This window comes from Echinops telfairi, unplaced genomic scaffold (genome assembly GCF_000313985.2).
Source record: "Echinops telfairi isolate 266 unplaced genomic scaffold, ASM31398v2 ScPeMD7_3;HRSCAF=10, whole genome shotgun sequence".
In the NCBI taxonomy this organism is placed as follows: Eukaryota; Metazoa; Chordata; class Mammalia; order Afrosoricida; family Tenrecidae; genus Echinops; species Echinops telfairi.
Window position 1 is genome coordinate 50,548,602 of NW_022103899.1, and position 12,742 is coordinate 50,561,343.

Sequence of the window (12,742 nt, forward strand, 5' to 3'; positions counted from 1 at the left end):
TTAACAAAGTGTCACTATAATAAATGTCTAGCTCAGGAAAACTCGTCTGGCTCAGAAGCCAAGGTCACAGTCTCTTCATTCCCTAGAAAACAGCATCAAATCAACAGCATTTGCGTGTGTATACTGCTACATCTCTCTCTCCTTTCCCACTTACGTATTTTGCTCTTTCTCTCACTGTGTGCATGTGTGCATGTGTGTGTATGTGTGCGTGCATTTGTGTGGAGCCCTGGTGGCACAGCAGTTACACATTGGGCTGCTGACTGCAAGGTCAGCAGTTTGAAACCAGCAGCTGCCCTATGAGCAAAGAGGAGGCTTTCTATGCTCCTAAAGAGTTACAGTCTCAGAAACCCACAGGGGCAGTTCTATTCTGACTTGTAAAGTCAGTACTGCCTCAATGGCAGTGAGTTTACACACATGTGTGTGCACACACAAACACACACACACATGAGTTTCCACATACACACACATATATGAGGGAGCTTCGAAAAGTTTATTGGAAAATGAAAATTTATGGGAAAATGGAATTATGAGAGAATTCCACAAACTTGTTGAAGCCCCTCATATAGAACAGGGGGTGAAAGGAAATAATATTCATGATACTAAAACAATTCTTGAAAATCCCTCCGGTGAACATCCCAATTATTTAAAAAACAAAAACAGAGGTCAAGAAGCAATACATAAATTCATAGACAAAGCAAGAAACGGAAGGCTCAGGGAACACCTAATGGGCTGCGTGGTCTCATCTGAAAGTGGAGAAATGCCACGTAAATTCGTGGTCCTCTGAAAGTGGAGGGATGAGACCTGCTGCGTGGGCTGGAAGAATAACTAGGTCCTCACAGCCACTTTGGATAATCGGTGCTTTTTTCTCAGCTGTTTTGGGGGGTCCAGTTGTAATAGCTGTCACTTTGTTTTTGGGTCTACCCATTTTAAAGGTGCTGCAAAGTCTTGGACCCAACAGCTACACAAAGGAATGTATTGCATGCTAGCCTCACAGTAGCATGCAAGTTTATCTAGTAGCAACAAAAGTTGCTGCAGCACAACTTATAACACAATTTTGAAAATAGCCAAAGCCTATCAATAGGGAATTGACTCAATAAGTATAGCATGTTCCACTATGGCTTAGGCATCCTTTACATCTAAAGGTGGGGCATGATACATTTTAAAAAACAAGAAAAGGAGGTTTCTGAATAATATACATAATGCAATCCTCTCTCCAACCGCCCCCCACACCCATGTATATGGGGTTAGATAAGAGTCCTGGAAGACCAATGATTAAAGTACTTGGTTGCCAACCTGAAGGTCAGTGGTTCAAGCTCACCAGCCACACGTGAAAAAGGTGGCAGTCTGCTTCTCTGAAATATTTACCAGCTTAGAAAACCCTCTGGGCAGTTCTACTCTGTCCTATAGGGTCTCTATGAGTTGATATCAGCTCAAAGGCATTGGGTTTTTTAATTGGGGCAGCTAGAAGTAGAAGTCTATGCACAATTTTCCAATTTCAAACAACATACATAAACCAACAGAAGCACCGTAAACCAGACATCTATGCACTGGAACGAAAGTATGAGAATCGAGCAGTTACCAGAGGCCCGAGGAGATGGGAAGTCAGGAGTTAGAGTAGCAAGCAAGGTGAGAGCGAAGGAATCTCAGGGTCCAAGGCAGGTGCAACCCAGGAGTCTAGGAAACAGGAGGCAGCCATCAGAGTCCTGCAACGTAAATCTGAGAGAGACTAATGCAAGTGCCCTAGAAATTTCTCATACTCCACTCTGAGCAGAGCAACCCATCCCCAGGCCTGGAGGGACCGCCAGCAGAATGGATTGCTCCGGCTTAAAAGGCCCTGGGAGGTGAAAACGGTGCACACCTCAGCTGGGAACTGAAAGACTGGAGGTGGGTGTCTGCTCACAGGTGCCGTGGAGGGTAGTCCTTTGACACAGCTGAGGTCGCCATGAGTCAGAATGGATCCAATGACAACTGCAGGTAGCAGGTGATATCCCAAAGCAGGCCCATGCACGCGTATACACACACACACACACACACACACAAGAAATATACACACGACTAACATCCGCACGTCATAAGGAAACTGGAGGCACAGGTTTTGTTGGCATTATAGAACAATGCTACAGATGAGAAACTATTTCACAAGGTAACCACACGGTGCCAGTCCACTGGCTCTAACCCTTCCCGAAGGGTGTTGGCATCTGAGAGTAAGAAGAGAAAGCATCTCAAGAGAACATCTCGAACTCTGACAAATTCAAATCTCCTCCGCTCGGCCTAACGAATCACCACACCCAAAGCGACTCCTGTCCAGTGGCTTCTACCTCATCTGGAACTTCTAGGCCGGCAGGGTGGTCTCTGCTGTAATCTTTACGGAGCAGACGGACACCTCTTTCTCCTGAGCTGCCAACCTTTCTGTTGGCTGACAAGCATGTAAGCCACTGGGCCACAGGGCTCCTCCGATGATCCAAATATTCACAATCCCCCTGAAGAAAGCTGCCTTGGTAACCGGACCAGGGAGCCCCAGCCTCCACTGCATCTCATTTGGCGGATACGCATGGCTCCCTCCTCACTGGCCCTGTTGCTTAACATGAGCCTCTCTACTTCTCTCCTGGTTTTCTCATGTTTGTATATTCTGAGAGAAAGCTGCCTACGAAACAAAAACAGAAACCGTGTGTGTGGGGTTCACCGCATCGCTGATTTTGGTCCAGCCTGGAGCTTGACTGAATAACGTGCCTTGAGGACCTTCTCGAATGAACAGCCCTGAGCACTAGGAATGTTGCCGGCACTCAATCGTGCCCACACCGAAAGAGCAACCGAACCCGTTGTCACCGAGTTACTTCTGCCTCCTGGAAACCTCCTGTGGTGCAGCATGGGCCGTCCTCAGGTTGTCTGAGCTGGCATCCTCAGAGAGGTTACATTGCAGGCCGTTGTTCCACAGGGCCACTGGTGGGTTGGAACCACCGGGGGTGGGAAAACTTTTTCCTGTGAAGGGCTATTTGGATATTTTTAGCATCCTTCGTGAGCCACACGAAACCATCCAATGAAAAACGAGCTTGTATTTGGGGGGACCACCATTTAATTACCCCACCCCCTAAGGTGATGACGGGGACTGCTTCTCTTTGGCAAGGTGGGTGATGTCAGCTGGTATTGAGGGCGCTGGGGGCTTCCTAAGGATGATCCCCACCCTTGGTGGATGGAGGCAAAGAAATTCAACCCTGCTATTGCCATTGAGGCAGTTCCAGCTCATCCTAGGCCACGGGCATCGAGTCAGTTCCTGGGCTGACACCAGACTCACAGTGCTGTTCTTAAAACAAGAAAATTCCCTAAATCAAGGTCAAGTCCCTTCTGGAACAGCAATGCCCACACAACCCAAGTGCAGTGGTGGAGACTCACGTTCTAGTCTGTAATGGAAAACTTACGGCAGCATCTAAATCCTCAAATGACCCTTGTCCACTGTGAGATGCTTAGGCATTTCCTCTTAGCCTCTGTAAATTGGGGTTAATGCTATTTTACTAAAGATCGAAAGATTAACGAGTTAATCCTTATAAATCTCCTTGGAATTGAAAAAGTGCAAAAGGGGGGTTGGAACACCACGGCACATAACTTAAATTCACAGCCAGAGATTTGGGATTCTCACTCATAAGAAGAGACTGCGTTACGGGGGCAGTAAAGGGCAAAGTTTCTCGACGGCTGACATAAGGGCGGAATTCAAGGGAAGCCTTCGAATGAACACGGGAGGAAAAGAGCCAAAGAGAAATGCATTATTCCTGAAATGATCTCAGTGAGATTCAGTCCGGAACGGCTTGGCTGGCTCATCACTATTAATTAATAAGAATTGAACACCTATTGGGCATACAGCCTTGACTTGCTCTTAGCTGCTCTCAGCTTAATGAAAGATGCATGGATTTCTTAGCGAATTAAATTTAGGTTCTTGACAAAGACAGAGCTTCTAAAGGGATGCCAAAATAGGACGGAAAATTAATGCTGGAGGAAACTGGAACTCATCCCGACCCTGCTCGGCTTTTCAAAGGGGCTTTGCCTTGGTGAAGGTGAGTCAAATTTCCTTGAGCCATCACCCTGTGTTTGGAAATCTCTGGCTGCAATTCAGTCAGGCTGAGATCAAGTTCCGTCCCAATCTGCCTCACCATGGTGGGTTTAACCCAGGTGGAAACAGCAGGTGACAGTCGAACACAGAAACGAGCGGGGGAAGGCACGTCAGAGAAAACCTCAGGAAGACTCCCACAAGCCACTGCAAAAGGCCATGGCAGTAGCTCATCCCAAAGACCAGGCCAAAGAGTCCGAATTCATCAGAACGGTGCTGTGGTTGCGCTGTCGCTGTTCTGGTGTGGCCTGTGGAACTTATCTGACTCCGAAATCCTACAGGGCGGAGGAGGTCTGTCCCCCGGGTTTCCTAGACTGTAATCTTTACCGAAGCACCTCACCGGGGCGGTTTTCCTGTTGGCTTCAAATTGCCAGCACGGCTGAGTGCGTAACCACGGTGCCTCCTTGGAGCCTTTGATAAAGTAAAATTTAAAAATAAAATAAAAGCAGACTCACTGCCATCAGGTCAATTTCAACTCATAGCCATCCTGGAGGACAGAGTGGGGCTGTGGAACTGCCCTGTGAGTTGCCAAAAGTGTAACTCTTCGCAAGAGTAGAAAGCTCCTCTTTCACCTACAGAGCGGCCAGGGGTGTGAACTGCCGACCTTGTGGTTAGCAGCCCAGTGCCTAACCACTGTGCCACTAGGGCTTTAGGAAACCTAAAGTCAAATAATCTCAAATATGAAAGCTTATGATGTGGCATCTCAACAATCTATCAACTTATGGGTGTGACACAATGGACGGATGTATCGATTGTGATAAAAGCTGTAAGAGCCCCTCATAAAATGATTTTTTTTTTTTATCTATCAACTTGGTGAACCAGGAGAATGAGAAAGAAAGGTGGTTTAGGAGCAGATTTCCAGCTACACACTGACCAGAGATCTGAAATCCCTCAAAGCAACACTGAAGCGTTTATAACATCCTTTACAAAGAGAAGGTGAAGTGGAGGAGGAGGGCAAGAAGAAGAAAGAGGGGGAAGAAGAGAGGAATGAAGGGTAAGTCTCTGAACTTCTTCACGGGTTCATCCTTGTGAAAAGATTTGTGCTACAACGGATCTGACACAATTCCAACCCAAATCGCCAAAAGCTGCTCCTTCCACTAGAGAAACCACAGAAGACTCGTGTGAGAGCAAAACAACGTGCAATCGAGCTATGTGTGTAGTGAGCAAAGGAGCGGAGGAAAGAGTATCGCTGAGGAGGTAACAGGCCACAACTCCAATAGCTTGGGTCTGGGGTCTGGGCACTGGCTGGCACGTGCCTGGAAGCTGGCCCAGAGGCGGTGATGTGCTGCGAAACGCAAGCAAAGGAGACGCACATGAGGATCTTGAGGAGCCTGCCACGCACTCTTCAGACAAATCTTGCACACACACAACACAGGGCTGCTCATGTCCGCAGCATTGGCTCTGCCTGGGCTACACATGGGGAAAAGCTAGGAGGTCAGAGAATTCGTCTGGGATCAATGCAGAGAAGGCTGAGTTTTCTTCATTATCATTATCATTAACAAGCCAGGAGGGGGGAGTAGAAAATGGGCCGGAAAGAGCTGGGTGGCAGGGCTGCTAAGCAAAAGGCAGACCTGAAGGTCCAAGTCCAGCTTGACTTGTGGCGTGGAAAGGAGCTGAACTTCAGTTTGAACACACAGGCAGCCCGACAGGAGTGGTGGGGAGAAGGAGGCGAGACACTGGGCTTTCCTGGCAGGGACCCAGAGCACAGTAAGTTCAATCACCAAGGCAGGACCTGTTTTCAGAAAACGAGGAGCTTGGGTTCCTGCCACATTGTAAGCAAGATAAAGACCCAGCGAAGACTATTCCCCACAAAGGGGAGACCAATCAGCTAGCAATCCAGGACTGGGCTTCCAGGAGAGAAAGTCGGGTCGGGACATAGGAAAAGGCATGCTGAGGGCAAGAGGGCCAAGAGAAAGGAGTCCAGGGGAGGAAACCAAGGGGCGCCTTCAGAAATTGAGGCTGAGAAGCAGCAGGAGAGAGAAGTTAGAGGGAAGTCCGACAAGCAAGTATCCAGTGTAGCCCAGGGGACCAGGCAGGCGAAGACCTACGCGTCGCTGGTGCTGACCTTTGGGAAGCAGTCAATGGTGACGGTGATGTCCTTGGAGTGATGCAGGCAGCCAGGCTGTAAGATGCTGAGGAGTGAATGAGTTCTGAGGACGGGCCCCTGGTCCCCACGTATTAATTGACAGTAAATGAATAGCAATGTGAACAAAAATTATTTGGATCTTTTTACCACCCCCACCCCCACCCATACTTTAAGTATAAATTTAAGATTAAAGAATACGTGCAGCTTAGAAAAAAGCAGCCAGAGAGAGGACAGGAAGTCAAGAGAGCAGAGAGATGGCAAAGCCAGTGAGGACAAGGATTAGGTCTCTGGTGTGTTTATAGTATGCAGGGAGACACAGCCTCAGCCTCTCACAGGCGCTGGCTATTTCTCGGGATAAGAATTATAGGAAGGGGAGAAGCCTTATATTTTGATCCTTGGTACAAATGCAAATCATATTTTGGACTTGAGAGAGGGGAGGCATCCGATGGAAGACAGAAGTGGAGCTGGAGACGGTGACTAATTCTAACAGACCAGAACAACACTTACATTTCCAAAGTATTTGTCCAGCAACTCCACATACCGGTGCACAATCTCTAGTGTCAAGAGCTCATTGTCCTGGTTTTCTATTGCACAGCAAAAATATAAACTAGCATACCTTGAAAAGAAAACAACAGAGAGTAACATTCCAGGACACAGTAAACAACCCAGTGAACATGCAAAAGCTCCTCTCCAGAGGAGCCACCCCTCCAAGAAGCATGATGTTGGCTCGTCACACCCATATCCTCCCGACCTTGTGAGAGATCATGTACAAAGTGTGTGGTGACCGGATGGTGGCTGGTGATCACATGAAAGGCTTTCAACACAATTCTACCTTGAAGACACCTCAGCAGCAGACTAGTCTTTTGTGCCAAGGTCAACGACCAGGGTCCGCTCACGGGCCCTTCTCTGCCGGGGAATTGTTCTCTCTACAGCCCACACCTCTGATGAAGGTCCCCAGAACCTCGCACCCGCTTAGTGTCTACTCCCGTCATTCTGTGCCTGAAATGATGATGTCACCCGCCTGTCTAATCTCCCGTCCACCTTTTGCCATCATGGATTTCTGCTACAAGATTCTCTGCTTCTGGACTCCTAGATCATTCAGTCTTAGCTTGGAAATCCATCCTCTCAGACTGAATGGAGCTGTGCTGTACTCCCAGCCCCCCCCCTTTCTCTTCTTGTTGCTGTGAGGTGCCCTCAAGTCCTTTCTGACTCCTAGCAACCCGATGAACAACAGCATGAAACACTGCCCCGTCCTGCACCTGCCCCATGAAGTCCTTTCTCCAAGGACTGGTCTCTCTTGACCACATGTCCAAAGTATGTGAGATGAGGTTTCACCTTCCTTGCCTCTAAGGAGCATTATGGAAGTACTTTTTCCAAGACAGATTAAGCTTGTCCTTTTAGGAGTCCGTGGTACTTTCAATATTATTGGCCAGCACTGCAATTTAAATGCATTGATTGTTCTTCGGTCTTCCTTTTTCAATGTTGAACTTTCACAGGCAGATGAGATCACTGAAAATACCATAGTTTGGTTCAGGCACATCCTTTCTTTTCAATACTCTGTGCAGCAGATTTATCTAAGGCAATGCAACTTTTGATCTGTTGACTGCTTCTTCCAGGAGCATGGAATGTGGATCCAACCAAGACAAAATCCTTGACAACTTCAATCTTTGCTCCATTTATCGTGAAGTTGCCAATGGTCCAGTTGTGAAGATTCTGTCTTCTTTTGAGATAGCTAAAGTTTATTGTGCCAACCTGGCCGATAAACACATGTGGGATTAATTGAAGGGCAGAAGGATAAATGGCTCGGTGAGATTTGTCTTGCTAGTTCTCAGGTCTCTTGCTTTGTGATGGTCAGACCAAGGTGCAGCTGCCTTAGCCAGTTCCCTGCTTCAGCTGGCAAGGCTGACTTCCTGCAAGACATCCCCAGGGAGAAGTTTGCAGGGACCTACCCAGATGCAGCCCTGGGTTCTGGAGCAGCCGTGTGGAGACCCCTGTCAGCGCTGAGATGCTTACACTCTCACTGATTCGGCTTTCCTCCTGCAGTCAGAATCATTGAGTGTGTTTTGTGAGATGGAGGAGGACTTTGTGGATTGGTATCAGACATAAGGGCTAATGTTGGACTTGTGAGTTTGGGCAGCACTGGGTTGGGATATTTTCTTGATGTGCACTTACCCTTTATATAAAACCCTCTCTTATACGTATGAGTTTCTGTGGATTTGTTTCTCTAATGTGCCTAAACTAACACATCTGTAAGTTGAGTTGTAATCCATACTGATGGCTCCCATCCTTGACTGTTATCAGCAAACACTTCAAGTTCTTCTTACTCTCAGAGCATTCATTTTCCCCACAAAACAGCTCCTTCTTCCTTGTGAGTGGCAAGGCCTGCCTTTCCAACCCTGCCCCCCCACACACACACACAACTGGTGCCCTTCCAACCCTGCCCCTACACACACACACACACACACACACACACATACTATGTACCTGGTGCCCTTCTAACCCCACCCCTACACACACACACACACATACACCGAACTACATGACTGGTTTCATAAAGATATGGACCAAACCAGTCTGCCTTGCGCAGTGTTGGACGCCCGGTGCCTGCAAAGATCTGCCGAGAGAACCACCAAAGGCTACTCATTACAGAATTGTCCAAATTACAAATGAGTCCGCAGATGGAGAGCGAAGACAAGCGTTCTGTCAGCAGGTCCTTTCTGGCCCTCTGCTTCCCCATCACCTAACGAAGCCAAATATCCACAGCCTTCGCTGACCTCTCACAGGACCTGAAAACAACCCAGCCTCACAGCCGCCAGGTCAATTCCAACCCATAGCGGACAACCCCCCCGACTCGTGCTAAAAGCAGAAGGAGCGTTACCCAGGTACTTCATCATTTACTCCATTCAGTGTTTGTGTGTGGCGATCACATCTGTCTCCATGGGCTTCATCAGCCCCCTTTGTAAGGGCATCTCTAACAGGGCTCTGCCGCCTGGAAGCAGAGTACGACTGCTAACTATCAAGCGGAGCCCACAGTCGCCTGTGAGTTGATTCCGACTCGTGCCAGCACATCAGAGTAGAACTGGATTCCAAAGGTATCTGGAGCTGATGTCTCGGAAATAGAGGGCCAGACCTTTCTTCCCCAGTGCTGGGGGTGGGCTCAAACCTCCAGCCCTTTAGTTACCCACCACGTGTGTTTACCGTTTACCTCAATGTCTACGGACCCTGGATCTGGCTGAGGCATCCATGATCTGCGCCTTCATGGGTAAAATGGCTCTACCTCTTCTTGGGGGCCTTGGAGCGCCCAGCTCGAAATCAAGCTTCCTCTCTCCATGGAGAACATCGGCTTTGAAGCCAGAAGGATTCTGGCTGGTCCAATCACCACTCCATCACTGGGACCGGGGACTCGCTAGTAGCACAGGCTCACTGTGCTCTTGGTTCGCTCCTTGTCGGCAGACATCAACAGTCACTATGGGAAAGTGGCCCAGGCTATCAGTCCCCATCAGTCTGACAAGCGCTGGCACTGTTTCTTCCCCATACCATCTGTTACTAATGGAAAATAATCCTCTGATGTAACAAACAAGCAAGCTCATGAGAGCTGGAATGCTGTGTCTTGCCAGAGGTTGGATCCCCGGCCATTAGCCCAGGAATATCGTAAAACCAAAAACCAAACTCACTGCCATCGAGTCAGTGCTGACTCACACCACTCTTCCTGTGGGTTTTCGAGACTGTAACTGTTTATGGGAATAGAGAGTCCAGTCTTTCTCCCTCAGAGCTGCTGGTGGTCTCTAACTGCAGACCATGTGGATTGCAACCCAATGCGTAACCCACTATGCCACCAGGGCTCCTCAGGTTACATTAGGTGCTCATAAAATAATTGCTGTACACATTGTCAGTGTGTAGATTAAGTACCTATACTCCATCTTGCCCCATGAAAGGCCTTTCAACGAATGGGGGCTCTTTTCTAATTGGACTACCGATACACATCTTTGAGCCCTGTCATCAAAAAGTTTGATATAGTGGTGGGGTTGTGGGGTTGCCATCCAATGCTTGGGATTAGAACAAACCAAAGCAAAGATGAGCAATTCCATTCTCATAAAGTTACTCACACCTTTTATAAACCAGCTTTAGCTCCTTCCAGTCAATAAAGCTGCTTGTCCTCTGGCCACGGGAGAGAATGAGTTGAACAATTTCCCGGGTGATCTTTTTCCGCTCTTTGTCCGGGAGAGTGGTGTACCATTTCTGCAGCCGCAACTTCCCTTGTCGACTGAAGAGTAATATGAAATGGATCTGGAACAAACGGCAGGGGACAAAACCAGAGCCTGGTCAGCTAAGTCATTCTGAGGAGATGCTGAACGTCTGCAGCGTGGTTTTATAAAGGCGCACAATCGAGAAGGGGTCCAAGATGACTTACCATCATGAAAATTCGCTCATGGGACCACTGATCAGCCATTCAGAGGAAAAGGAAGTGTGCGCGCCACAAAAATAGTACACTTCTATTAACTCACTGCCACCAAGTCCACGTCCACACAGAGTGTCCCCAGGCCAGGGCAGAACAGCTGTCCCTGTGGGTTTCTGAGATGGAACTCCTTACGTGAGTAGAAAGCCTCGTCTTCCACCCACGGAGCAGCTACTGGTTTCAAACTGCTGTCCTTGACCTTCAGCAGCCCAGCGTGTGACTGCTGCACCCCAGCGCTCCTTGTATGAGGGGAGAACGGCAGGTGAGTTGTTTGGGGAAATTTTGTGGTGGTTTTTGGGGTTCCGTGGCTTTGCTTACTTATGTTAAGATTCACTGACCCACGACGGGGCAGAGTTCAAGGAAGCATAAACCTTTTAGGAAAAAACATAGCATTTATCTTTCACAAGTAAGAAAAAAAATGAAGACAGTGTATGGGTTTACTTAATTCAAATTACATGCCAGTTTCATCTAATAATCACAGAAACACAGTGATAATATAAAATGTAGAAGTGATAAAAGAATACAGACTATAGAAATAATAAAGTTTTGAGAATGATGTACAAATGCGCTTTACACAATTGATGTGTGTATGGATTGCGATAACAGTTGTATGAACCCCTAATAAAATGTTTAAAAAAAGAAAGAAAGAAATAATAAAGAATATAGAAATAAAGACGAGAGAAAAAAGGAAGGGCAACGAGGGAGGCTGTAAGAAGGGACCGCAGGAGAGAATTAAATGCGAGCTTTAGAATCAATCTTCTCAAGTTACCGTGGTCTTGGCAACAAAAATGGACTTTAAAGCAGTTTAAATGGTATAGGAAGCCCCCTGACTTGATTTTCAAATAAATCTCAAAATGTGTACAAGAAGTAGAGGTTCATATTTCAGCGAAATATTATAAGCTTCACGCCAGTAGGCAAGATTATGACATTTAGAAATGTGCTTTGTTTCCTTGGAGATAGGGTGAATTTGATTTTCAGAAATGGCCACATTTATTTGATGAGAGATTATGTTTTCTCAATCCACGGCATTAGAAGAGCAGGGTTAGAATCCTAATTGAGTCTGTTGTGCTAGGATAGTTTCAAACAAACAAACAAAAGACTTAAAAACTGCCTTCAAGTATGTTTGGGTTAATACAGAGGAAGCAACACACACTGGAGACCAAAGCGAAATAATTTTTAAAACTAACCAAAAGAGAAAATTGTTTTGAAAATAAAATATTGACCACAGGCTTTACGTCTCTATGGTGGATTGCTTTCTGACTCTTCTTGGTTGCAACCCAATGGCAGGACCACATGTCTGTTTTCCTAAAGGACAATGGAGGGCCATCTCTGACCTCCTCTGGCTTCCAATTTGCCATGGCATCCTGGGGTCAGATGTGCCTCCGTGGTCCATCCTTCTTCACCATCCTCTGACACCAATCGTTCCGCTCATGCCTGGGTTAGAAATTCACTGTAGTGGCCATGCAGAGCTCACAGACAATACTCCCAATTAAGGGAGTGGACTAGGGAAGTTGATAGGTTACCACAAGTCAGGATCAGCAGTCACTGGTTTCCTCAGTCAACAATTGAGTCTCTCTCTAATTCATCACCTCTCAACCACGTGGTACCCAAGTCAAGTCTCTTTCTGGTTCTTAGTCTCTCTACCACATGGCACCTTGGCCTTTGCCTCCATGGGCCAGGAAGCCTCCATGGCCCGGTGTGTCTCTCATTATGCCCCACAGTTCCATCCCCTTGGGCCAGAAGGTACCCCTCCTCTGACTCTCCGTGCCACCGTCTGTGAGACTTCTGGTCTCAGCAGCTTCACCACTTCAGACAGAGATCCTGAACGTGATCTTCCAAGGTCCTCTCTTCTCCACCACTTCAGAAATGGCTCATCCTTTTAGCCAGGGTGTGATAAGGAAAACTGGCCACTCCTCTCTGTTAGCGGAACACACACCCTTTCTGCATAGTCCCACACCCAATCCTTTGGTGAGGGCTAACCGAGACTTGGGTAGAAGAGAACCATTAAGAAAGAGTACTCCAGCAAAGGGCATTTATAGAGGTCTAAATAAAGGCATGTACATATCAAATATATTTATATATGAGGATATGGAAATAGATC

At 47.3% G+C, this 12,742-nt stretch overlaps 1 protein-coding gene across 1 annotated transcript in view; it reads right to left on the reverse strand.

The window, feature by feature from the left end:
• AP1S3 (adaptor related protein complex 1 subunit sigma 3) overlaps window positions 1-12,742 on the reverse strand; it is a 131,521-nt gene that overhangs the window by 13,571 nt on the left and 105,208 nt on the right. The window contains exons 3-4 of the mRNA XM_045294225.1: window positions 10,294-10,472; window positions 6,693-6,801 (exon numbers count right to left, since the gene is read on the reverse strand). Coding sequence (XP_045150160.1) covers window positions 6,693-6,801; window positions 10,294-10,472 — 288 coding nt within the window. The remainder of the gene's footprint in view (window positions 1-6,692; window positions 6,802-10,293; window positions 10,473-12,742) is intronic.